The 27,037-nt window shown below is 46.0% G+C and overlaps 1 protein-coding gene across 1 annotated transcript in view; it reads left to right on the top strand.

Moving 5' to 3' along the window:
* PAX5 (paired box 5) overlaps window positions 1-27,037 on the top strand; it is a 113,974-nt gene that overhangs the window by 60,207 nt on the left and 26,730 nt on the right. The window contains exons 7-8 of the mRNA XM_085213628.1: window positions 1,967-2,096; window positions 26,669-26,770. Coding sequence (XP_085069754.1) covers window positions 1,967-2,096; window positions 26,669-26,770 — 232 coding nt within the window. The remainder of the gene's footprint in view (window positions 1-1,966; window positions 2,097-26,668; window positions 26,771-27,037) is intronic.

Raw genomic sequence — 27,037 nt, 5'->3', positions numbered from 1 at the left:
GCAGAAGATGATGATAAGTCTTTGATGATTAGTTCCTGATGAGAAGTCTTTCAAAGAACCATAGAACTGTTCGAGTTGGAAGAGAACCTTAAAGGTCATCTAGTCCAACTGCACTGCAATGAACAGGGACACTGTGCTCAGAGCCTCATCCAGCCTGACCATGAATGTCTCCAGGCATGGGGCTTCGTCCACCACTCTGAGCAACCCTTTCCTGTGCTTCTCCATCCTGATTGTAAAAAACTTCTTCCTTATATCCAATCTAAATCTTTCCTCTTTTAGTTTGAAACCTTTTCCCCTTGACCTGTCACAGCAGATCCTGTTAGTGAGTCTGCCCTTTCTTTCTTAAAGGCCCCTTTTAGATACTGAAAGGCCACTCTCAAGTCTCTCGGAGCCTCCTCTTCTCCATGCTGCACAGCCCCAGCTCTCAGCCTGTCCTTGTAATGAAGGTGTCCCATCCCTGGGATCATTTCTGTGTCCTTGCTCTGGACATGCTCCCACAGCTCCATTTTTCTTTGATGTAAAGCTCCTTGCAGCACTGATCCATGCACAGGGTGGAGAGGGTGGAAAGTCAGCAGCTGTTCCTTCTGGCAAAAGGTATTTGACATGCTCATCTGGAAGAGCATGATGATGGCAGACCTCTCAAGGTGATGTGGGCACTGGTGCCTCACACAGATTGCAACCTCGAATGAAATGTGTTTCTATCAGTATGAACCTACGAATAATAAACTATAAAACTAAATTCACTTCACCTTGAGTAACAGCTGAGTAACAGAGACACAAACAGGTACACACCTGACCCAGAGCACTCAGCTTGTGGCAATTCTCAGATTGTGTGGTGGACATCTCTGGCACTTCAAAGAAACCTGCGAAGACAGAGTTACTCAAGAAATGTTTTGTGAACTTAAATAAAAAATATTAAAGTTAATATTTCTGTGCGATAGCTCAAAAAATCTATTACTCATTACTTCATCTGCAGTGGTACAGTGCGAATGCACCTTGGAGTTTTTATTAATTTTGTCTCTTCCTGTTGCCTGTTCTTCACTTGAAGTCCTAATCCTCTGACTGTGTTGTGGATTTATCTCACAAATAAAACTAGTGAAAATAGCAATAGGGAAGGGAGGACATTGAAAAGAAATGTCCTTGTTTTGTGTGATTGATCCTGCAATAAGAAACCATGAGAAACACTAAGGAGGATGAGCTTCCTGCCATGTACTTGGGAGTCTTTCTGGGTGTATGGATTGGCCTCACTCCTGTAGATTAGAAGATCAGGATTAGAGGACAGGAGGAGTCTGTTTTCTGAGGACGTGTGCTCAGTTAGTGAAACTTTGGCTGTTGTGCTTAAGGAATTCCCATGAAATGAGAGCATCCTTATGATGGTCAGGTTATTCATTCTTACATAGCATGGCTTTTGAAACGCTTGATTTCAAATCCATTCATTAATCAAACACTTCTATTTAAGTGCACTCTACTTCTTATGAAATAACGAGAAAATGAAGCGTGCCTAAGAAAAGTTGGGAAACAGGACATTCTGGTTCCCACCTACTTGCCAGTGTGTTAATTCACCGCTGAATTAAGGAGAGTTCAACTTAATAGATGTGAATGGTTTTCTCTGACAAGCAAAAAACTCACACTTGTACCTTACAAGGCAGATGCACTTTGCTCTACGAAACTTAGTTTTTATGGAAAGCTTTGTGTCACAGTGATGAGTTTAGCTTTCATTTTACCAGGAAAGCCCTTTTGGTGTTTTCCAAGAACATTGGTGATAAGTACAGACCCATTTATTATTCTGACTGCTTAACACTACAGTTTACACCGCCCATGTATTTACTGCCTTCACAACTGGGCAATCTGACCGAACAAGAGCTTTTAAGGGGTTCCTGCATTGCAACTAGCATTTGCCATGCAGGCAAAAACTGTTGAATAGTGCATTTACTGTGGCTAAAATGTCTTTTGATTCTTCTTCCAGGCAACTGAATACTCAGCCATGGCATCATTAGCTGGAGGACTGGATGACATGAAGGCCAACATAACCAGCCCTACTTCTGCAGATTTAGGAGCAAGTGTTCCTGGACCACAGTCGTATCCTATCGTAACAGGTAAGCAATTCTCCATACACCAATAAGTGCTGTGAAGGAGTACGTGTCACATTGGGGTAGAGTGATGCTCTTCTTGAAGGAGTGATGTCAGATGTGAAATCATCCCTTCCAGTCTCCTTGTAACCGTGTGATTTTATAGCAGCTCTGGTGAAAGTTAGATGCACAGCTTGTATACATCATTAGTGTTCTCTCTGAGCCAACTGAGGAAGATCAACCTTTTGACCATAAAGTTATATGCCCCTTCACTCCAAACCTGCATTCTAGATACTACCACATAACAGAAAAGCAGAATGCTTGCCTCTGCTTTTGGGACTGGTTGTTTGTTTTCCTGTTGGCATTTTTGACTGCATGATTTTTTTATGACACTTTGAGCTAGCTTGAGTTTTGAATGCTTTTGACTTCTACAAAGATTTTGGACCACTTTGGGCCAAACAAAGGTTTTGGACCACTTAACAGAACTGCACCTGTGCACTAAGACTGAGTAATTAAGGGGAAAGCGATGGTTTCTTCTGGGATTGTCTGCATTTCTTCAGCAGGTGAAGAGTAGGAGTTAAAGAACAGCTGGGATTTATAATGGTCACGTGGTTATGTGGGACTAACCACATCGTGTGGAAGGAGATAGTCCAAATGAAAGAAAACTGTCTAGAAAAGGGATTATAGGAACCTGAAAAAAAAAAAAAAAGGATCTGTACTTCCTGTTTATGTTCCCCTGTGTGTTATTTTTTTGGTTTAAGTACCTCTCATGCTTGTCCTATTACTCCTGCTGCCCCATCTGTGTGAAACTATGCAGAAAAACATATAGTGAGACTGAACCGGCTCAGAAAAACCCAGAATTCTTCCAGCCCCTTGTCCCCAACCGAAGAAACTCCCCAAGAAGTTACTTTTAGGCCAGGTAAGCCTTCTGGCATAGGCTACATCCTCATATAATGCTAGCATAGTATGTCTAAGTACGGGGAAGTTGATGGCGTGTCAAAGACAGTGTCAGCAAGGGCAGTTGTTTCAGGCTATGTGTGGGTCTGAGAGACAGGATGTCTGAGGAGCAGAGAGGCAAGCAAACTGTGCATTCAGAGCAGCACAGAGGGTTATGAGTTTTAGTCAACGTGCACACACTCACACACACACACGGGCATTCGTTTAAGTCATCCTGTAACCAGGAAGCAGAACCTCCCTAAGCAAATGCACTCTTACTGAGCACTGAGAGATGGGGAACTGCCAAAAGGAGAGACTGGCACAGGATGTGGTAGGCAGTGCCAGCAAGGAATCTACAGCTTCAAAGAGCACTTTGCCTTTCACCCCCACCACAGCCACTCTCCTGCTTTGATTCTCCCCAGGGTCTGCACAGTTTGTCCCATTGCACGCTGTACCTGCACAGCCAACACGTGATGCAGAGCCCAGGTGGAACAGCTGCTTGCAAAACAAGTCTTTGCACAAACAAGCTCAGCTCTCTCTTCAAAACAAGATACTTGTGGCTACAGCCACAATATCAGTTCCCTTGAAACTGTCAGCATACTTTCTTCCATCCCTGGATCATTCTTCAGTCAGGGGCCTGTAGGTCCATGACACAGGGGTGATTGGGTCAGTGCTACCAAAAGCAATTGAGTCTGAAATGCTAAGCCTTTGACTCACCAAATTCAAGGCTAATTGAATTCTGCTCTCAGAGTATGTTTAAAAATAATTTTCCATTCACCGAGCCAAGGCCACAGAAGCCATACTGGAAAGCAATGTTAGACTATAAGTAATTTAGTGTAATGGAGTGGGAGAAAAGGGGAATTTCGTTATTTAGATCCAAATTAGCAATATATTTTCAACTGTTCAATTGCTGCATCTGTTGGCAAAGCATTTGTGGTGGGTGCAGATGGTGAGGGCCTCGAAAGAGCAGATCACATCTCCTGCAAGTGTGTTGGTCTCAGGTCTCTGGAAGCAGGCAAGATGCATCCAGGAGATCTGGAATAACTTTCTACCGAAAGTACAGGGCCACCAGCAGGATTTCCCTTGTTTTATAAACTCAGCCAGCATGGCAGGGACCTGGTAGATGGTGAGGATAATCACTCTTTCATGGTATTTCAAAAGATGGGAATACTCCAGGTAATGCTTATTGTTTGCTTCTGCTTTTCTTCATTTGGAAAAACCTCTAGCTAGTGACTAATAATCTGACTTGCCAGCAAAGTTGTGATGAAAGCTTTATGCATAACAATCATTTTAGGAAACCTTAAACATAGAATAGGCATGAATGGTTACTTTTCACCAGCAGCAGGGATACGCTGAAGTCTTATTCTCAAACCTCCTTTGCTACATAGGGTTTCTAAAATCATCTTCTTTGTATTTGACTCCTCGTGATTTGATTGGTCAGGAATGGGGAAGATTGAGTGGTAACTCTCAAGGACTTGAGTAATTGCAGGTATCTTGACTCCATGTGTAAGGTAACAGCCATGGATAAAGTGCTTCTTACTGTCTTGCATCAGAACTCTAAGTTCTCATTCCAAATGCTGGAAGGACTCTACAATTCATCCTGAGTAGGCTGGGGCAGATTTGCTGTGAAAAAGAGGAACAGATCATTAAGAAGTAGGTGAAAAGAGGGAAAAAATGTATACTGCCACTTTAGTGCAATGCAATTGTCTTGGATGCTTCTTTCTATTTACTCTTTTTAGTAAAAGAATATGGCATATACCCAAATGGCAAAATGATATGTCTCGATTTAAAGCATAAAAAGAACCTGACAAGCTCACAGATATCCTGAAGAATTTTTTTTTTCTGTGTTTTTCAAGAGGCTGCCCTGGGCAGAAGCATGACATGATTTATCTGGTTTGTCGCTATGGGAATCTACCTCAGGTGCTGTTGATGCTGGTGCCTTCCAGAAGCAGGACTGTCCTACCACCAGCTCTTTCAAAGCTTTTTCATGAGAAATCTTGTGTTTCAGACTGCATTCAAGTGTAGTCTCTTCAGTTCTGCATAAGAAAGATCCATCCACAGTTAAAAGAACTGTCATTGCCTCCTTATCTTACTTACTTGGCCTGACTAACAAATTTCTTATGTTGCTATCTCCTTAGTGTTTGGTGAGCAGACTGACTGCATTATTCACAGCATAACTGACTTTAAAAATGATGCTGCGAACCTTTCTTCACACTGCTGTGGGTCTTGCTTCTGTAGTAGATGCCACTGAAAACTAGAGGGAGATGAACAATGCTATACAATAAACAATAGTTGTTTTTAGTGCAAAGCCCAGCAAACATTTGCTTAAACATCATCTAGTCTGCCTTCCAGGAATATTTTTGTTGGCTTCACTCTGACCAAAACTACGGTGTAGCTTTTTTAATCTGGGACTGATTATCTGTGGAGGTAGGAGAGAAATAGGATGGGCAACAACTGAGAAAGCATTAGCTTTGTGTCAGCTCTTCTTTAGTGATCAGGAATTAACTCAGGGGAGAAGTTCTGCCAGAAACAGGTCCTGGGCCTTGGGCCCTTGTCTTGCAGGCAAGTGCCTGAGACTCATGGTTTTCTGATGTGTTTTTTTCTGCAAATTGCTTTTTGTTGGAAGAGGAATGGCTAACACAAATTCTTTGTTTTTTTTCTTGAGATTCAAAGTTGAGTTGCTTTTCTTCACCCTTTTTGAGGGCTTCCACACTTCCTGGCTGATGTGTACAAACTGAGAGCAGGAGACTGAAAGCCTTGTAGAGCACCTTGTTTCAGCCCTGCAAGGCAACACTTTTTTTAGCTGTAAAAGTGAAGGGCACCCAGAGGAAGATCGTGGAGAGTGGCAGAGCAGTGACTTCCACCAGCTTCCTCAGGCACACCTGCGGGTGCATCCTATCAGGGCCCATGGATTTATGGATGTCTAGATTGCTTAAATGGTCCCCAGCCCACTCCTCATCAACCGAGGCAAACTTCTCCTCGATCCTGGCTTCCTCTGGGGCCTCAAGGATGTGGGACTTCTCAGGGCAGCCTCCAGTAATACAGACAGAGACAAAGAAGGCATTCAGTAACTTCACCTTCTCTGTATCTTCTGTCACCAGGGCACCCACCTCATTCATCAGTGGCCCTACAATGTCTCTATTGTTAGCTTTATCTGCAGTGTATTTGAAGAAGCCCTTTCTGTTGTCCTTGACCCCTCTTGTAAGGTTTAATTCTAAGGAGGCCTTATCTTTCCTAGTTGCCTCCCTACATCCTCTCACAATGCTCTTATATTCCTCCCAAGTGGCCAACCCTTCCTTCTGTGATCTGCAGACTCTCCTCTTCCACTTGAGCTTCCACTTGAGTCCAGCAGTTCCCTGTTTAACCATGCAGGTCTCCTGGCTCCCCTTCTTGACTTCCTACCTGTTGGGATGCTCTGATCTTGAGCTTGGAAGAAGCAGTTCTTGAAAGCTAACCAACTATACTGGGCCCCTTTACGTGCAAGTACCCTGTCCCATGGGGTTTCCCCTAGCAATTGCTTGAAGAGACCAAAGTTGGCCCTTCTGAAGTCCAGGGTTGTGATTCTGCTTGGTATTCTGTTCCTGCCACATGACATCTTGAACTGCATCACCTTGCTGCAACCAAGGCTGCCCTCAACCTTCATCACTTGAACCAGAGCCTCCTTATTAGTGAGAATAAGATCCAGCAGAGCTCCTTTCCTAGTTGGCTCATCCACCACTTGCATCAGGAAGTTATCATCAGTGCACTGGAGGAACCTCCTGGACTACGGATGGCTGGCTGAGCCTAATACCAGGGTAGTTAAAATCCCCCAAATAACCAGGGCCTGTAATTGCGAGGCTGCTATCAGCTGCCTGCAGAAAGCCTCGTCAACTTCCTTGTCCTTATCTTGTGGTCTGTAACAGATACCCACAACAGCATCACCCATGCCAGCCTGCCCTTAATTCTTACCCACAAACTCTCAACCCACTCCTATCTGCCCCTGGACAGCACTCAATACATTCTAGTTGCTCTCTCACGTAAAAAGCAACTCCACCACCTCATCTTGCTGGACTGCATTTCCTGAGAAGAACACAGCCATCCATTAATGCAAATAAATCTGATAGCTGAGGTTCTAAGTGAACTATAATCATAGTCTTTCATGTTTTTCTTGTTACCAGACCATGGTTTGGATGGCAAAGCAATACTGAGAGTCGAGATGCAAAAGATCCTCTGTATGTAATGTAAGATTCCTATTTCTTAACAAGCTGGTAGAGCAAAATGCTGGGGATGCTTCTTGAAAATGAAAGGATTGCTTAAGTGTTGCCATTCATGCCAGCACTTCCTGTTGGAATATGTGTAAGGAAAAACGTAGTGACTGCTTCATCCACCAGCTCTGTTGTGTTATGGACCACCAGCCAGACCTCTGATTAAAAAACAACTCAATTTCTTTCCATTATTTTTATGCCACATTAAATATTAAGTTAAAAGGAAAAAAAAAAATCCCTTCCCTTACTGCTTGCCCCTATGGTTCATAAGTGCTCTCTCCATTTGCAAGCCAACGACATGTGCCCAGCTCATTACTGCTGTAGTCAGCAGTTTCCAAGCTGCCTGTGATTGTTACTAATTACCTGCAGATGCATTTTCCCTGCTCTCGTTGCTGATTTCAGCATGGTCAGTATCACTCAGAGAGGACAAAGTCGTTCTAAGCTGACACCTTTTCTCGACTTTCCAATACAGTGTAAAGGGCAGATTGACAAATCTGCAGCCAGTCCTGACTGCAGCTGGCTGCAGCGTCAGTTTGCATTAGCAGCCTGGGAGTAACTGCCAGCCAGCCTTGCCAGAGAGCCAGAGAAGTGCATTTAATTGCAGTGGAATCTGACATGAACTCTGTATGACTGTTAAAAGAAGAGATGTGAGTGGGCTCCGTTTTTGTTGCTCCGTCCAATGTTCAAGTGAGGAATATTGATCTCCTCCCATGCCAGGACAGCTCTCACAGCTTTCCTCCCTTGGCTTGTTGCTCTTCCATATCACTACCGAGGTACTGCCAGGTGCCTGGCTTTCAGTCTGTGTATTTGTGCTGTTAGAGCTGTACCAGTGTGTGGGCTGCAAAGCATTTCACAAATCACACGCCTGTGCAGGGGAAGGTGGAGACCGCAGAACACACTTAAGTGATCAAAAAGGTGAGAAGAAACAACAAAAATAGGAGCAGAGTCTGCTTGCTGTCAGGAGAGTTGGGGAAGGAATCCCGAATGGCAATCATGTTAGGTTATCTGCCCTGGTGTGCACTACGAGGCTCAGGCAACCAGAGATAATTGATTCCAGGCTTCAGCCTGAATTGAACGTTGAGCAAAATGGGACAAATGTATCCATCTGAACAGGCTGCCATTTGTGGAAACATCAGCTTGGTTTGGTCTTTACTGTGGATGCCCCCAGTAACTTAGATGTGGTATATTATGCCTGGTAGTTATTTCTTCATAGGTGGCACAGGTCTGTGGTAATGCAGACAACAGGGATGCATTTAACCTCCTGTATTTCTACACATTTTGTCAAATTTTGGTTGTTGGCCAAAAGAAGTGCTAGTGTGGGATGAGTGCGTGTCGAAAGATAATTTCTTGCTACCGTTCTGCACTAAAGCACTGTTCCTTGGCTGGTCTTGTGCAACATATTTGTCTTTAGAAGTGCTTGGTCATATGGAAGTCTGTTGCCTGACTCTGGCTTGCTGTGTTCATCCCATCACACCATGACTGCATTTTATGAGCCACAGTTTTTCCAGGTTGTCATTCTTTAAGCTAGGAGCAAGATGGCAACAAAGCAGTTGGACAAAAAAAGGTTGCCAGAAAGAAATCATCACCTGAGCTGTTCAGCGTTTGCAGCCAAAGAGTATTCTGATACTGCAAAAAACAATGAAAAAAAAAACCCAGAATGGCTCCTCTGGAATCGTACGCTGATCTGATGCCAGGATTGAACACTGATGGTTTTTAGCATTGACCTCAATGGAGTCTGATAAGGAAAACAGCTGCACGCGTGGGATGCAGGGTTCACTTGAACAATCCTATAAATCAGCCTTAGTGTGGGCAGCCTGCAGACACCTTTCTGTCTTCACAAAGTAAGATTTGGATTAGACCTTTATTTGTCGCATAACTCACGTTAGGGGGTTTATAATAGACTTACTCATGGTAATCCTAATCCAGAGGTGCTCTGAGCTTTGGGTTCCAACTGATTCCTGACTAGGGAAGGTCAACTGCTTTTTGAAGTACTGCTGTGTAAGGGGACAGGATCGGGGCACACCTAAGAGAGCAGTACCAGGAGCAGCCAGTAAATTAATATCTGCTTGTACTGGACTATGCTGGGAAGGGCAGTAGATGGCCGAAGAAGCTTTTGTTCTATTTATTTCACTGTCTGTACGTGTGTTTACGGGGTCATTCTTTATGTGCCATGAGAGAAAAGATGAATGTTTTGCTTTTTTGTGGTGTTGTTTACCTCATACTTGGCTCTCTGTGTAGTCAGCAAGGATACCAGTTTCTCAAAAGAGTTCCCTGGGATTCTGAACCGGAGGCAATTGCTCAGATGAATGCCTTAAAGTCTATGTCCATGTGGGGATGACTGGGAGACTGTCAGGAGAACAGGGGACACAGAGGTTTTCTAACGGGCTTGTAGTCTGGCCTACTATCGCCATCTAAATTAGATATCTTAGAAGTACAACTGTCAAATCAAGAGTTTCATCTTAGTGAGAAGCTGCAAAGCTGTGGTGATATAGGTACAGTTTTTAATCACTGTAGAGAGATAAGCTGTTAAATGCAGTAGCTTGAACTCTTCCAGCATCTGAGCGCATCCCAAATAATACTCAGCCTTACTTTGCCTGTCTTCTAAATACTCATCCCACACCAAAACCAAATCACTGCCTCTTTTCCAAACTAGGCTCTGTTTTCCACTTGGCAAGAACAACGAGAAGTTTAACTAATAAATAGTGCTCCTTCTTCCACATGGATGTTCTCACTGGAACTGGTGCTCCATGGAGCTGAGAAGGGGCTTTTTCTCTTTTGGCCCAAGCCCTTGTTTGATTTATCTAAGAATTCTTTTGTGCCTAGAGCTAGAGATCAAGGTAAATGCTTTGTTCCTGTGACTACTGTGAACAGAAAGCACTTGGCTTAAACTAGAGCTACGTGAGCTGGGAGTATCTGCCCTGTGGAAAAGGAGAATGTCACGAAAAAAGTTCTGCAGGGAGTTGTTACCCAGCTGATATTTGCTGAAACACCGATAACCAACAGCTTTAAAGCAGTGCTTTCATTAGCTGAATGAAAGAATTCCAATTGTTTTGACTTCAAATAAAAAGATATTTGCAATCTTTAAATGAAAAGCAGTTTCGAAGTGAATGTTTCAAACTCGCTGTCCCAGCTCTCTAATAATAATATATCATTTTCACAATTTCTTCTTCCTTTTAGCGCTTAAGCAAAAACAAACAAGACAGATTCAGACAACTTAAAGAAAAGGGTTGGTCTTGTGGATACTGTTTTTTCTTCCAGAAAACTGCTTTGTAGGCCAACTGTAGTAACAGTTAAATGTCTTCTTCTGAGGCCATTATGCATTGTTGATATAACCAGTCTCTACATGGAAGCGTTGATCGGTGCTTAACCATTATCACCAAATTGTACTTTAATTTCTGTTCTGAAGTGCAAATTAGTGTTGGTACTTGGCTGGTTTCTAGTGCAGCATAATGCTAGATTTACAACTCGGTCCCTACACTTAATAGATAAAAGTGCGGATGCATTTTCCAATAATCTATCCGTCACTCCTGATTGGGCTTGTCATGTTGAAAACTTGAGAAAAAGGCCCCATAAACTGCTGTGGAGAGGCAGGCAATATGAAAAACAAAAGTGCCATTTTTAATGTCAGGACAGAGTCTAACTGAAAAGCTGTTAATTTTTTTCCCCCCATTTTTATCAGTTCTTATCTCGCTGTTCAAAAGGAACAAGCACATTTCAGAAAGCAAAGAAGGCCACCTGCACCTCGTACAGACCTAGGCTACTAATGGGCTCTTCTGACAATGTATAGCCTGACTCCGTTGGGGTTTTTGCTGTGGATTTCAGTGTTGAATTTAACTGTAGTAGACATGTTTTGGCACAAAGCACGTATAATAACAAGTTGCATTTACATGGCACTTTTTACTTATGGATTTTGCATCTCTAATTAATTAAATCTGTTTCTCCCTTCCCCCCAGTACCACTGTGGTATGGATAGTAAATACACTTTAAATGGAAAAGCCATGGTGGAAAATTAAGACAACAAGGCACCAATACCCTCGTGCTGACTCCCAATTGCAACGAGGCTGGGGCTTGTTCTGTAAACACATTGAATATTTTAAGCTCTCTTTTGGTTCAGTCTCAAATGCTCTGGAAAAGAAAAATAACAACAAAACAAAGAATGACAACACTGTGCATGAAAACAAGTCTGTAAAATCAGGTAGAAACCTGTCTTTATGGCTTTACTGGCTGTATGCCCCATCTGTGCACTCACCCATAGTTTTGCCACTGTCTGCAGCCAGCTTCTGAGGGGCAATGAGAGTTCTGGGTATTCAGAACTACCGGGGTGTCTTAGAATCACAGAATGGTTTGGGTTGGAAGGGACCCTTAAGATCACCCAGTTCCAACCCCCGCTGTCGGCAGGGACACCTCCCTATAGACCAGGTTGTTCACAGCCCCATCCAGCCTGGCCTTGAATGCCTCCAGCTAGGGGGCATCCACAGCATCACTGGGCAACCTGTGCCAGCATCTCACCACCATCACAGGAAAGAATTTCTTCCTAATACTTAGTCTAAATCTACCCTCTTCCAGTTTAAAGCCATTTCCCCTTCTCCTGTTGCTACACGCCCTCATAAAAAGTCCCTCCCCAGCTTTCCTGCAGATCCCTTCAGGTACTGGAAGACCACTATAAGGTCTCTTCTGGCTGAAAAGCCCCAGCTCTCTCAGCCTGTCCTTATGGGGAGATGCTCCAGCCCTCTGATCATCTTTATGACCCTCCTCTGGACCTGCTCCAACAGCTCCACATTCTTCTAGTGTTGAAGCCCCAGAACTGGATGCATTACCGCAGGTGGGGTCTCACGAGAGCAGAGCAGAGGGGAGAGAATCACTTCCCTTGACCTGCTGTTCACACTTCTCTTGATGCAACCCAGGACACAGTTGGCCTTCTGGGCTGCAGGCGCAAACTGCTGGCTCGTGCTGAGTCTTTCATCAACCAACAACACTAAACCCTTCTCCTCAGGGCTGCTCTGTAGCCATTCTCCACCCGACCTGCATCTGTGCTTGGGATTGCCCCAGTTTAGATACAGGACCTTGCACCTGGCCTTGTTGAACTTCATGACGTCCAATTCTCAGGCCTGCTCTGGTCCCTCTCGTTGGCTGTGTTAGGCTTTAGTACATCAGTGGCCAATTTGACGCACGTATTTTTATTGCTGCCAGAGAAATGTTGTCTATCTCCAAATTAAAAAAACAACAAAAAAACCAACCCAATGTAGTGTAAATACTTTTTAATTCACTTTTTTTTTTTTTTTTTTGACTTGTAAGCACAGAATCACAGAATCACAGAATGGCCAGGGGTTGGATGGAAGGGACCTCAAGGATCACGAATCTCCAACCCCCTGCCGCATGCAGGACCACCAACCTCCCCATTTCACAGCAGCCCAGGCTGCCCAGGGCCCCATCCAACCTGGCTTTGAACACCTCCAGGGATGGACGGGGCATCCACAGCCTCTCTGGGCAGCTGTTCCAGCACCTCACCACTCTCACAGCAAACAACTTCCCCTTACATCCAACTGAAATCTGCCCTCCCTCAACTTCAAGCCATTTCCCCTTGTCCTGCTGTTATCTCCCCTTTCCAAGAGCTGACTCCCCTCCTGTCTGTAGGCTCCCTTTAGGTCCTGCAGGCTGCAATGAGGTCACCCCACAGCCTTCTTTTCTCCAGGCTGAACAAGCCCAGCTCTTCCAGCCTGACCATCTTTGTGTCTCTCCTCTGGACCTTCTCCAATACCTCTCTGTCTTTCTTGTACTGGGGGCTCCAGACCTGGACACAGTACTGCAGTGGGGCCTCACATGGACAGAGTAGAGGGGACAAGAGCAGAGTAGAGGGGGGAAAGCATTGTAAAACATCTGATTGTACCTATACAATCCACCTAAATGGTATTTCCAAGTGGGCAGAGTGATGTGTTGGCATCTACCTGTAGACACGTTATATGAATAGAGTGAATGATGCATCCCAGGCAACACTTGTGGGACAAGGTGATTATTTGATGACAGCAATTGACAAGACCTCCAATCTTGCTGTGCCATCAATAATAGGCAGACATGTATGAAATACTTCTCACCTTTGCATTGCAATGATTGGGCATTCTTCTTATTTTCACACAATGGATCCAGATATTTTAATGACACTGCAGCACATCTTGGAAGAAGGGGAACATCTGTTGCAAAGCAGGAAGAATAACTCATTTTCCCTGTAGTGTTCTTGAAATAGCTTGTCTGTAGTTAATTCACTGTGAAGATGCTGCGATTTCTCTCATGCGACCTCTGAAACAAGATTTTGCAGGCATATTTGAGGCATTTCTTTCTTTCATGGACTTTTTTTTTTTTATGTTCATGCAAAAAATAATAACACAAAAAATGTAAGAGGTTTTGATGTCATTTTTCATAGAAGCATTGAACTATAATAAAAAGAAGAAGAATGTGCAAAATGCAGAAGTACAAAAAGAAAATGTCACTGGTGTTTCTTCACAATACAGCTACTCTGTTTTTGATATGCTGATGACAAATGCACATCTGCCAACAGAAGCATCACTTGTGGAAATCCTGTGAGAATTGGAGGGAACAGGCACCTACTGCCATGAGCTTGGCAACTAAGTTGGGATTTTCACATAACTGTGATCGAAAAGTGAATTCAGTAAGGACATAAAAGATGTACTGGGGCCTCTCTGGAGTTTGTTTCATCTTTGCAATCATCTAAATACTGTGAACACAGTCATGTAATGGTACTGTCCTCCTTTTGGCTTCTGAAAATGACTTACGCACCATAAATGTTCCTCTGCAGATGGGACGTGTGTGGATTACACTGTCTTCAGCAGAAAGTCTTCTTTCTGTGGATTCCAACCTGTTCACCTTCCACCAGGTGAATATGCCTGGGGGCCACCAGGGGCTTGAGGCTGCAGGATGGGACAGGGTTCGGAGCACGGTGGGAATCCGTGCTGCTGCAGCTGCAATAATCAGAGGCCATGGGATCCTTAGGGTTGTGAGTGAGACTCCTTCTGTCGGTAAATCTAATTTTCTGGTGCAAAGCAGAGGATCTATATGTGCTAATTTTGCTCTGCTCTGCTCACTGGTGTCTGCGCTGCTGGGGTCACAGCAAGAGCTGCTTTGCACATCTCTTCTTCCTGCCTGCATGCATCCCCAAAGCTTTATCTGCCCCAGGGCAATCAGGCTTGTTCTGTGGTGAAATGACATTGCAGCGAGCCCAGCATGGCAGAGGCTGCCTTCCACAGTGTGTGTGGGGAGATGCAAGCAAACACTTCAGCCTTTTGCAGTGGAGATGTAGGAGACTGCAGGAGTTACATCAGGTCTTGAAGGGGTGTGCAGGAGTGGTACCTCACAGTCAGTCATGCTTTTCCCCACTGCATAGGAGCTCATTACTGTGTCAACAGATGTGTGGATGCACTGTCATAGGCTGCTTGGTGCAACCTGGTGATTTTAATAGGAGAAGCTTTTAAGGTCTTAAGTTGTAAGTGGATTCTTCTGTAAAATGGGAAAAGTATCTCTGTTACACTCTTTGCACTGTGGAAGACTGCTTTGGTTCTGAAACAGCAGTGATGTGGACCTGTCAGTGCCTTCAGACATGATGTAGTCATGCAGAACTTCAGTTTGCTCCAACATTGGTGGCTGAGCAGTGAGATTGGTGGCCATGCCCCTGAATGGGGACTATTGCACTGTGCCCTCTCTGCCCTTCCCTGCCTGCACTGAGCTCCTCAGATCTGTGTCATTTCAAAATTAAGCCTTTAGCCTATCTGCAGCAGCACGCCCAGCTGCAGCAATATTCCATCACAGTGGTATGCAGTGGAGCTTTCCGTGGCAGCTGAAATGCAGAAGATGACTTGCTTATCCCCTTGCAGTAATGCAAAGTGAATTATGTGGTGTTATGTCACTTAAGGGTATGTATGCTTATGTCCGTGCTTTCTTCTGGTAGGTGCCTGTTAGAGGCAGTCACAGAATCATTAAGTCTGGAAAAGACTTCTGAGCTCATCAAGTCCAACCACCAGTCCACCCTCACCATGCCCACTCAACCATCTCCTCAGTGTCAGATATCTACCTTCTTGAATACCTCCAGGGAGGGTGACTCCACCACCTGCCTGGGCAGCCCTTTCCTATATCTAACCAGTCATTAACAGCCTTCTCTGCCCTGAGCTGGTTGTGCCCTCTCCCAGGTGCTCCCAGTGGTTGCAGACCTCTGGCAGGGCTGTGCAGCACCCCTCTTCCCTGCTTGCAACTGTTCCTCTGCAGGTGGGGATGCCACTGCAGGAATAGCTATCATGTCTGTGCATAAGCCTCCTGGGTGCATCCACATGTGGCACGTTAACTCTTACGAAGATGTTACAGGCAGGAGGACCCATTCGGTGACAGTGTGCAGGAAGGCAGAACTGGAGGCTGGGGAGGTATTTGGTCACTTCTCCAGGATACAGCCTCTCCTTGTTCCCTCTTTCTTTGGGGACAGTCAGTCCCTTGATGCCTGTCTGTGCCGTGACAGATCTGTTCCTGCTGGCTGCACGCTGTGGTGAAGCTGCAGGGAGCAATCACCATCTGCTTGCCCAGCCATGGGACTGGGATGCTCAGTGAGGGGAATGCTGGGGATTTGTCTCTGCACATGGGACAGCCAGGTCCCAGCTCTGAGCACCCTCTCAAGCTTACTAGCTCCCTCCTTGCCCTGTGTGAACCCTGGGGGCTGTGAAGAGGCCCCGTGGCTTTGTTCAGCATCACACGTGCCCTGTGGAGAACATGGCAGCTCTGCTCCCCATCATCCAAATAGCTTTCCTGAAGGGTCTCCTTTCTTTGACCTTTGTAATTATTCCTGTTCAATCTTTCTTCATGTTTTCTTCTAATTATTTTTCCCTTTCTTCTCTGCCTTTTTTTTTCCCCTAAAAGTCCACCAACTTCCCTTCAGAGTATTAAAGATGTGAGTGAAATTGATGGCAGAAATGTCTCAAGTCTTTATGATGATGAATGACTTTCACTGCCGAAGCTTTTATTGTCTGTGATTTGGGAAGAAGGGGAACTGATTTATCATGGCTGACTGTCATGCCATTTAATACAGTTATAAATCCCAGCCCACTGACTGGCACCACGAACCAGGGACCTCATCTGCCCACCGCCTTCCTGTCTCCAACCTCCTTTCATTTCCCAGCTTCTTCCCCCCATAGCTGCTTGCTCACCTTCCTCAACTGTGTGAGGGGAAATTCAAACCAGGGGAGCTCACGCAGTGATGGTGGTAGCTGAGGGTTGTGGCAAACACTGAGAGTGTCACCCAGATTTGGGAGGGCTCAGAGCCCTCCTGCCTTGGAGATGCTGGTCTCATCCCCAAATGCACATGGCAGGACAGGACTTCGTCATCGTGACCTGAAATCAAAGTTCCATCAGCTGCTTTAAATGTGCAAATAGCCCTGAGAAAGACATGCTGCTGCAGTTTTCAAACTGCATTTCAGTGACACTGGTGTCATCCTCCTAGCTGAGACAGCACACCTGTAGTTTTTGTGCAAAATAAGCCAGGCAGGAGTAAAACGGTGCTGCCTCTTATGACTGATCCTATGCAAAGCTTTGTCATTCCCAGTTGTTGGTGAAGGATAATGGGAAGTGTCAGTGTGTGGTGAGGAACACAAAGTGTATTAGCTGCTGGTTCCTTGTCTGTGTTTCCTGCTTGGTTCAGGACACGAACCTCTGCCCCAGTGGCATGAGCAGATGGCACTTCAACCGATAGAATCAAGACTGGAAAACACCTCTGACATTATCAAGTCCAACCACCAACCCACCCCCCATGCCCACTGAACCACTGTGACCCTCAGTGCCACACCTCCACTTGATCACCTCCAGGGACAGGGACTCCATCACTTCTATTGGCAGCCTGTTCCAGTGCCTCACAACCCTCATGCTGAAGATTTACTTCTCAACATCTAAATCTGTGCCATTTTATGCCACTTGTGTCAGTCTGTAAAAAGGCAGCCAACAGCTTTGGCTGTGGTTGAAATTGCCACAGCACCAGGAAGCCACGCTCAGTGTCGCACCTTGTGTTGGGAAAGGCACAAATGCACAATGATGCAGGAAGCCAACAGAGCCAAGTTGTTGTTTTAACAGTTGTGTTTAGGGCTCTGCATATGCTGGAGATCAAGCAAGTGCAGCACTGTAAAGATCAGGAAAGGAAAACTGGATGAAATTTGGCCAACTGCTTCACAGTGCACGTGAAAAAAATGCAATTGAATCTTAAAGTGATTTGGTCTAGCAATTTCAGGGCTTTTTTTTTTTTTTTTTTTTTTTAACAAAAGGAAATAAAATGCTTCAATTTTGAAAATTAAAAACATTTTGACAGAAACATTGAGATATTTGGTTTTCTGTATCTTTCTAAAGCTTCACTTTCATTATCACACATAATCCAGATAAAATTTCAGGTTTTTCCCTTATTCCAGGATAAAAACATCCTTACTGAAGTATTAGGAATTTCATACTTGGCTGCCAGTTTGGAATGTGGTTACTCTTAATTATTTAAAATTTAGAGTAAATATGTTTTCTGTGAGGTGCAGGAAGCTGCTGCTGACTCTGGAGAAATGTTCAGATGTTGTACTAAGGGACATGTTACAGTGGGTGATAGGTGGGAGGTTGGACTAGATGATCTTGGACGTCTTCTCTAACCCTGGTGATTCTATGATTAGCAATGACTGGAAATGTCTTGATCTCAGATTAATTTCAGATGCAGATCTTGAAGTGATTCTTACGAGATGGAGAATATTTAGCGTGGGTTATCACAACTCTGCAACCCCGGGGAAGATGTCGTATTTGTTTTCCTCTGTGCTTAATGAGCAAGCAGGGTAGCTGACTGCCTCTATACTCTCTCTGTTCTTGTTTCTGACCGGTTGCAGTGTGGATTCTTCTCTGCCTGTGTCAGTGTTTGCTGGAAGGACTGTTGTTGTTTCTCAGTACCACGGCATTCTGCCAGGAGGTACCTCTGGCTGCAGAGTGCCTGGTGCCTGGCTGAAAATGCCCCAGCCTTCAGTGGCTGTACTCAGTCTTTGTACTGGTGTCCGTGAAGAGTGCTGAGAGCCCAGCTTGCAGCTGGCAAGACCTGTGCCAAGGCAGGTTTGCAAAGTTCCTGGGCCTCTCCTGGGGGCTTGCTTTCCATCTCCTCTATTCTGCTCTTATTGCTCCCCAAAGCCCTCTGCATTCATGGAATCACAGAATGGTTGGATTGGAAGGGAATTTAACCCTCCCATCCCCCAGTTCCATCCCCTGCTGTGGGCTGGTGGCCTGCCACCGGATCAAACTGCCCAGAGCCCTATCATAGAATCACAGACTGGCTTGGTTGAAAGGGACCCCAAGGGTCATCAAGTTCCAACCCGCTGCAGCAGGCAGGGCCACCAACTCCCAGATATGGTACTAGTCCAGGCTGCCCAGGGCCCCATCCAACCTGGCCTTGAACACCTCCAGGGATGGACGGGGCATCCACAGCCTCTCTGGGCAGCTGTTCCAGCACCTCACCACTCTCATAGGAAAGAACTTCCCCCTGACATCCAACCTAAACCTTCCCTCCTTGAACTTAAAACCATTCCCCCTTGTCCTATCACTGTCTACCATTGTAAAAAGTTGATTCCCCTTCTGTTTATCATCTCCTTTTAATTACTGGCAGGCCTCAATGAGGTCACCCCGCAGCTTCTCTTCTCCATGCTGAACAAGCCCAGCTCCCTCAGCCTGTCTTTGTAGGGAGGTGCTGCAGCCCCCTGCTCATCTTTGTGGCTCCTCTGGACCCTCTCCAACAGCTCCCTGTCTTTCTTGTACTGAGGGCTCCAGCCCTGGACGCAGTGCTGCAGATGGGGCCTCACAAGAGCAGAGCAGAGGGGGACGATCACCTCCCTGTCCCTGCTGGCCACCCCTCTGCTGATGGAGCCCAGAATTCCATTTGCTTTCCAAGCTACAAGAGCAGCCTCTTTTTCTTTCTTTCTTTTTTTTTTTTTTGAAAGGGAATCTAGAAGATACCTTCTGAGTATGCATAAAACATCAAAGACTAGAATAGAAACAAACCCAAAAATATCCTAATTGAACTTCTTGTAATAGGTTGACTGCTGTCGTGGTTTTTGCAGTGTTGTGAACTGCCAGCTCTGAATCTGTCAGCAGGAGCTGGGAGCCCGTGCAGCACATGTCTCCTAGCTGTGACACTCGTGGTTGCCTTGCAGTGCTCCAGCAGCACAGGGATGGCTGTGGAGGTGGGCCTCGCAGAACATGGCTATGCTATTCTTATTTAGAAGCATTGCTGTGTTGCAGAAAGGAAACAACAATAAAGGGAATATGTTGCTTCGGCATGCATTAAGATCACTGATCAAACCACATGAGATCCCATTTCAGACATAATGTGCATTGGAGGGCAAAATTAGATTGAGAAGTAAATGGAGCCTAAAATTTCCATAGCTTTATTCGTCAGAAGGCTGTTTCATTGCGTGGCTTAATTCTCCTAGTTCTTTCATTCATTGCATGTAGCACGCTGGCTGGAGTGCATTTTAGAAATAATGGGATGAAAGAAAAACCACGGCTAATTTGGCAGTGTCTGTGAGGTGTGCGAGGGCCGTTCTGACTGAGGGTGGAAGAGGAGTTGGAGTGCAGAGGAATTCACGCTGACACTTGGGAGGAGGAGTTGTTGCTGTTGTTTTGGTTTCTTTTACATTTTCTGAAGTTCTGAACTAGGAGGAATTGTTTTTCTTGTAAATTACTCTGCAAAATGAACGATACTTTTAAGAAATGGTATTTCAGAGGCCTTAGACTCTGCAGCAGTGGTAAGCCTCTGTATTTTTTTTTTTTCCTTTGTGAGTTTTTTTTTCTTTTCTCCTGCCGTTTTACATGTCGTTTTGACAGGAGGAGGCTAACTGCTCTCTTAGATAAGCAGACACATGGCTTTTTTTTGCCTTTGAATGCAACACTCGATGTCATTCCAAACTAACACAGAAGGCCAGGCAGAACACTTCACTACAGCGAATCCCTTTTGAAGCAGGGAGAACTGCAGGTCCGTATAATTGGCAGCAGTGCCATGGATGGGGGGAAGCATGTTTGTTTGTCTGTCCCACCTACAGATTTATGCACGTGCACATGCCTGCGGGTTGCACTTCCCTTGTCAGTTTTCCTTCTGAAGCAGTGAGAGCCACAGAATCAGAAACACGGCTTGTCTCACATGGCTTCATTAATTCCTACCTGTTGTTTGCAACAGAAAATGCAGAGAAGGAGCTATGCCTGTTGCAGGCAGTGTTCATGGAAGTGTTTGTCCCCTCTTTGCCACCAATTCTCAGCTCCAGGACTTGTTCCTCCATCTCCATCAGTTCCGGCGTTAGATACACTGACTGCCTGGTACAATGGCTTTTGCTTTGCAGTATGCTGAGGAGCTCCTGGATGAAGGGCCAGCAAATTCTGCCCAGGTGCTGGCATCCTCAGGGTGAGCCAGGGCACCAGTGCCCACCAGCAGCCCACCAGGTCCTGCCCTGCCCCTGGTGGGGGGCTGGAGGCCAGGGTGAGCCGCCTCCCACCAAACCTCCTCCAAAGCTGTGGAGACGCATCTCCTCTACACTGGTGGAGAGACCAAGCCCTGGATTGGTGTCCCGTGTGTCTTCTGAGAGCTGAGTGGGAGTTCATGTGGATGCAGGTGGTGAGATCTGTGTTCCTCACTCAGAAGTGAGAGAACTGTGTGGAATGGATTTTCCTATCCTGCAAAAATATTCGCTTTTTTTTTTTTTTCTTTTTCTTTTTTTTCCCCCTGGTCTGTTTCCAAATAAAACCCTCAAATTTGAAGAAAGTTTAATAACTGAAAGTAGTAAGCAAAATACAAGTAGCCAGAGCAGTACGCACTCCTTGTTTTGATCTGAACCACTTTTTCTATCTACTCCCAGCTGCTTACATTTTTCACAGTGAAGTCACTTGCATCTTGAACATGTCCCATCCCTTCCCTTTCCTTCCCTTTCCGTGATGGCAGTGGTCAGGTGCACGTGTTGGCGCCCTTAGGCTGCAGATCCTGCTGTGAGGAAGCAATAAGCTTGTCCACAACCATCGTGCCCATTTGTTCTGCACTGATCAGAGCATGTTTTCCCCACGCATCAGGGTTTGTGACAGTGCTGAGCAGCAGAGATACCTGCTATGAAGGGTAACTCTGAACTCCAATAGACAGACATCTGTGGCTTCCTTGCAGGTGAGAAATAAAATAAACCCACAACCCCTGTTTCAGAGCAGTGTGCTTAATTTGATTTTTATGGCTTTGATAGCAGATTACAGTAATGCTATCACAAAGCCTCGCAGCCACAGTCACAGTGGACAGTGTGATTTCAACACCTCCTCCACTAATCTTTTGCCCACTGCTCCCTTTCCCTGGCTGCTAATTTCACACAGGCACTTAAACATGATGGATAATTGTGTTCTGCTTATCAATGTTTAATTTAAGGGCTGTTCCATCTGACCTGGATGCCCTCTGCAAGAGCTATGCCTCATTATTGATTTCATGGTCACACCTGTGACATTACCTGCTTTGTAGGAAGTAGACTTTGACATTCCTGTGAGGTTTTGGCAGCCAGAGATAATTGTCAGAAGAATAATCGAGTCAGCAAAATCATTACAGGTGATCTGTGTGTTACCACTGTTTTATCTGCCTCTAATTAGGTGCAGGAGTGGTAACTCATAGCAGTAAGCATGCTGCAGTGGTTTGATGTCTGCAAATAAAGCTCGATGAACACAGGAGGGAAGTTATTCATTAACAGCTGTGTTCCAGCTTGCCCAGGTCTTGTGCCGGGGCCACATCCTTTCCTGGAGTAACCAGGAATCTGGATACGATCGCGTGCAGACTGTGGGCACTGCTGGGGTGCAAAATCTGAAGCACATTTAGGATGGAGCAAAGGATGGTGCATGCTCTTGGTATTTCTGGATGGAGCAGGCCTGCTCTGCATTCAGCATGGTAGAGGCGACTGCAAGGCAGAGGATGGAGACGTGGGATGGGGAGGAAGGTCCAAGGCTGCTGCCCCAGCTTTAGTCTCCTCCAGACTTTGGAAGTCAGCTGTGTAGGTGACAGGTACACTGAGTTCTTAATAATCACTGAGGAGAGCTGGGTTTTATAATTTCATTGCACCTGTGGGAAAGGACAAGAGTGGATTAATTCCTTCCTCCTTCGTTATGGCTGTAACCAGGCTGGGAAATGGTAACAACGGAGGTGCAGTACAGAACAGTATGTCGTATGCAATCACGCTGGATTCTTTTTTCAAGAGGAGCTCATCTCCAGTTGAGGTGCTGCTCTGCTCCTGATCCCACTATTGCCAGTGTGACTTGCATCCCTGTGGGTTGGGGCCAGCGGTCCTTGAAGGTCTGTTCCAACAGAAACACTTCTGGTTCTCTGAGTCTCTCAAAGTCTTCTTCCTGCTGACAGGGCTCTGGGGTCAGTCAAAAGTTTTTCTTACAATAATGACTGGAACAACAAGGGTGGCAGTATCAAAATCTGCACTTGGCAAAGGAAGAACTTGGAGATTTTTCAAAGAAAAGTCAGTTTTGGTAATGAGTTTGGCTTCTGTGCTCCCTGCTCTGTGTCCTGCCTGCTTCTGGCTTCCAGTGGAGAAGCACCGCCGTGCTGGGCAGGATGTGAGGTGTGCACTGCCTTGGGTGCCCATTTCAGAGACCTTCCTGTGTGAGCAGGTCTGTGGCACAAGCAAGTGTGTGTGTGAGGGATTCACCAAAATGGGAAAGCTGGCTTTTATTGTACTGGTTATCTATTCTCTGCTTGAACCTGTATCTGGAGAAGTGGAACCGCACTGTGAACCCAGTGCGCTTTGTGTTCCCAAGCTGATGGCAACCTCAGTCTGCTGCAAACATGAGAAAGTGGATGGGAGATGATGCATGGACAACCCGTGGGTCTTCTCAGGGAGAACCACTACAAGTCTTCTATTGCATTGGCAAAAGGGCTCCTGAGCTAACCCCCAACACCTGAACCCTCTGCATTTTCTAATATGTCCTTTGCAGTAATTAATTACCTCTCCAGTGCATTCATTTCTTTCATACTGTTACTGGCAATCAGTTAGATAAAGGGAGAAAAAAACCATGTTGGTGCCCTGTGGTATTGAAAGTGAAGGGTTTTCACACTGTCAGGGTAATGAATTCTGCAAGGGTTTGAAGTACCTGAGCTTGGGGAAGTCCTCGTGTCATGTGTCTAGGAGTGACAACCCCCAGTGGTTAATTACTGCCATGAATGAGACTTGAGCTGATAGCAAAATGAGATAATTTCATTAGTAGTTAAGTGTGAAGTTAATTGGACTCGCATTTACACGCAGCAGTGTACAAAGACACAGTTGGAAATGCTCTTCACCTCTTTTCTTTAACAGAAGGTAAGTAAAATGAAGAATGTTTCTGAACACCTCCCTCATTCTTCCTCCCACTGTGTTTGGGGACGAGGGAGGCAGTTTCTGCTGCACGCTGCCAGGCCGTTATCTTGTGCAGGGGTGCAGGCCTGCCCATGTCCGAGTGCTGCTGGCCATGCCTGCTTGGGGAGAGTGTTGCTGACCTCTCCCGCCGCTGGTTGCAAAATAATTTCTTTTATGGAAGAAAATTACTTATTTGCACTTTTTCTGGGAAATGATAATTTGCTCTCAGTGCCAGCACGCTGTCAGCTCGCAGTGAATGGAAGGACGGACATTCATGGCGTATCTGCTGTGTGCAGGGCCAAGCACTTTGACACACATCTGCAGCCCCTGGTCCCACTGCGACAGTTGATATTGTTGTTATTTAGCATCATTATATTTTACTTTCTGGAGGAATGCAGAATGAATTCCAGCAGGAATAAGCCTCAAAATGATGTGCAGCGTTTCATCCCTGTAGCAAGCTCAAGATGGACACGTTTACTGACTGGATTAGACCAGCGTGCTCCTTGTTGCAAGATACTTTGTGGGGAGACGTCTTCTAAATGTCACATTACTTGGCATGCTGCAGCACTTTAATCCATCAGACTTGTGACAGCCTGCTAAGGAAGTGGTGAATTTTTTTCACTGTTGAGGAGATGGAAAAGCCAGGATCACCTCCAGGTGTGGTCCTCTTCTAGTCTGCATCTTTGCATTTTCAGAGGGTGGTTCTTTGTATGGTACTCTGACAAGGCTGTGGAGTGCAGATAATCCTGTATTCATGCTTTTCTGTTCAAACATTACTTGTGGGTTGACTACTGTTTTTATCCTATGCCAGTCAACATTCTTTGAACTGGTTCCTGGTTGACTTGTAGTTCTGGTAGGTGATGACACTTTGCTGTCTGGTTTGTGGAAATAGGATACTGGAGGAAGGTGGTGTGCAGTTTGACACCAGTGCCATCCACACTCATGTAAAAGCATCCCATCCTCTCAGCCGTGTCCTCCCCTCAACTTCCAGAATATGTTCACTCAGGATGAAGGTTCAAAGTCTTTCCAAACCTTGTTTTGCACATCACCTGTGGTGACCAGAGTGCTGCTAAAAGTGAAGGCATAGTGCTTCTCTTCTCTTCTCTTCTCTTCTCTTCTTCTCTTCTCTTCTCTTCTCTTCTCTTCTCTTCTCTTCTCTTCTCTTCTCTTCTCTTCTCTTCTCTTCTCTTCTCTTCTCTTCTCTTCTCTTCTCTTCTCTTCTCTTCTCTTCTCTTCTCTTCTCTTCTCTTCTCTTCTCTTCTCCTCGCCCCTCCCCTCCCCTCCCCTCCTTCCCTTTTTTCTTCTCCCTCCTTTCCCCTCCTTCCCTTTTTCCTTCCCTTTTTCCTTCCCTTTTTCCTTCCCTTTTTCCTTCCCTTTTTCCTTCCCTTTTTCCTCTCCCCTCCCCTCCCCTCCCATCCCGTCCCCTCTCCTCCCTCGTGCCTGTGACAAAGGCAAAAATCATACACGGATGAGAAAGAGCTTGCTTGGGACCTGGGAATCATGGATTCGCAGAGTTTTAGAATGGTTTGGGTTGGAAGGGACCTTAAAGAACGAGTTCCAACCCCCATACTGTGGGCTGTCGAACAGCGTGGTTGAATTTTGCCTTTGTGGAAGGGCTGGGTGAGTGAGTGAACGAATCCCTGGCATGTGATGGGTTGGAATCCACATTGCAGACAGACTTCAGGGTACTCCCCAGTGGCATGAAGGAGCCCAGTGAGGAGGCAGACCCCAGAGTGCAGCACGCTGCTCTGAATATTCATCCTCAGAGAAAATGTGGATGGAGTTAGTTTTATGGCCTTCAGGACTCTCTCCCTTGCTGAGAGGATCAGAAGCAGTTAGTTATCTGCAGAATGTAACCAAGTGTTCGTCAGCTAATCAGTGACCTGGTTTAGGCCAAGCATACAGAGTCCATTATGCTGCTCTTTTCCTTCAATCTCACTTTCAATTTGAGGGGAAAAAAAAAAAAAAAAGAAAAGCTGGTGATGTCTCCAGCCAACAGTGTAGCAGTGGTTGCTGGTGGGTCTTGAACGTCTCCAGAGAAGGAGACTCCACAACCTCTATGGGCAGCCTCTGAAACTGGAGCAAGTGCAGCCTGAATGACCTCATTCATGCTTTAGGCTCAGTAGCATCCAGGTGACATTTGAGTCAGGGGCCAGGGGACAAACTCCTGCTGCAGGTGGCACACAGAACAGGGTCTCTTTTTCCTCCCCTGCCTGGAGATGATCTGCACTGTGGGAGATGCTGTCTCAGCAGGGTGCGGCCATTGCTTCCTCCATGCCCTTGGTGACATATCCAAGGGCTGTGTGCAGCTTTGCCCGGAGCTGGGTTTGAAGCGAGGGCACCTCAGCACTGTGGATGAGGGTATGGTGAGATGGGGGACAGCCCACAGCCTGCTTTCTGCAGCGTTATCTGTGTGGGAGACCTGTGCAAGCCCTAATGAAAGGTTTCCCTGGCATCAGTGAGGAGCGCTGCCATCAGGCTGTGAATATGACTGCTCTTCTGCTGGAACGACAGCTGCGTTTTGGAAATTACTTCATGTCTCAGTGTGTGTGTGTGTGTGTGTTTGTGTTTCCCTAAACGACTTTAACGGAAGATGGAAATAATGCCCTTATCACATTTAGATCTCTGCTATCCGTCAGCTCATACGGTGTAATTTGCTGGAGAGTTTCCTGGGGAAGTGCTGTTAAAATCAGCATTATTTTACAAACTTTGACTTTACAAAGCTGAATTTTGGAGAAACTTGGGAATAAAAGGAGAGCAGCTGGAGTTCAAAGCAGGGCTTTTTCTCCCCGCAGGGATCTGCTCTTCCCCTTTCAAACCCTCACTTTGCCACAGCATGATGGCAGCTCATAGAGTAAGCAGAACTGTTTCTCCTCTCTCCAACCAAACTAGCAGCTCCTTGCTGACACTTGCGGAGCCGTTGTGACAAACAGGTGGCTGTCTTTGCAGCAGTCAGGAAGGTGCAGAAGCATGTCTGCCAGAGGTGATGCTCACGTGATGATTTGTTGGTTTGATTCCTCAGGTCGCGAGCTGGCAAGCACAACCCTCCCAGGATACCCTCCGCATGTCCCCCCTGCTGGACAGGGCAGCTATTCTGCCCCTGCGCTGACAGGAATGGTGCCTGGTGAGTCTGCAAAATGAAGGGGGGTGGAAAGGATGCACTGCAGAGGACAGTGTGGTGTCAGTGGGAGCTGAGAGTGGGTTCTGAGTCTGGCAGAGCTTGGCTTGTGTCTCTGTCACACAGTGCAGCGCTCACTTGGTACTGGCTGAGCATGTGCAAGCAGCTCTGTGCAGGATGGTGATATTTGGGTGCTGGCAGCAAGCAGCTGGTGAATGCCTGGTGCTTGGGAGTCTGCATGGGCTTGCTCCTGTCTGAACACAGGGAACCCAG

Source organism: Meleagris gallopavo, chromosome Z (genome assembly GCF_905368555.1).
Source record: "Meleagris gallopavo chromosome Z, MGAL_WU_HG_1.1, whole genome shotgun sequence".
In the NCBI taxonomy this organism is placed as follows: Eukaryota; Metazoa; Chordata; class Aves; order Galliformes; family Phasianidae; genus Meleagris; species Meleagris gallopavo.
This window is presented reverse-complemented; position numbering and strand designations above follow the sequence as displayed.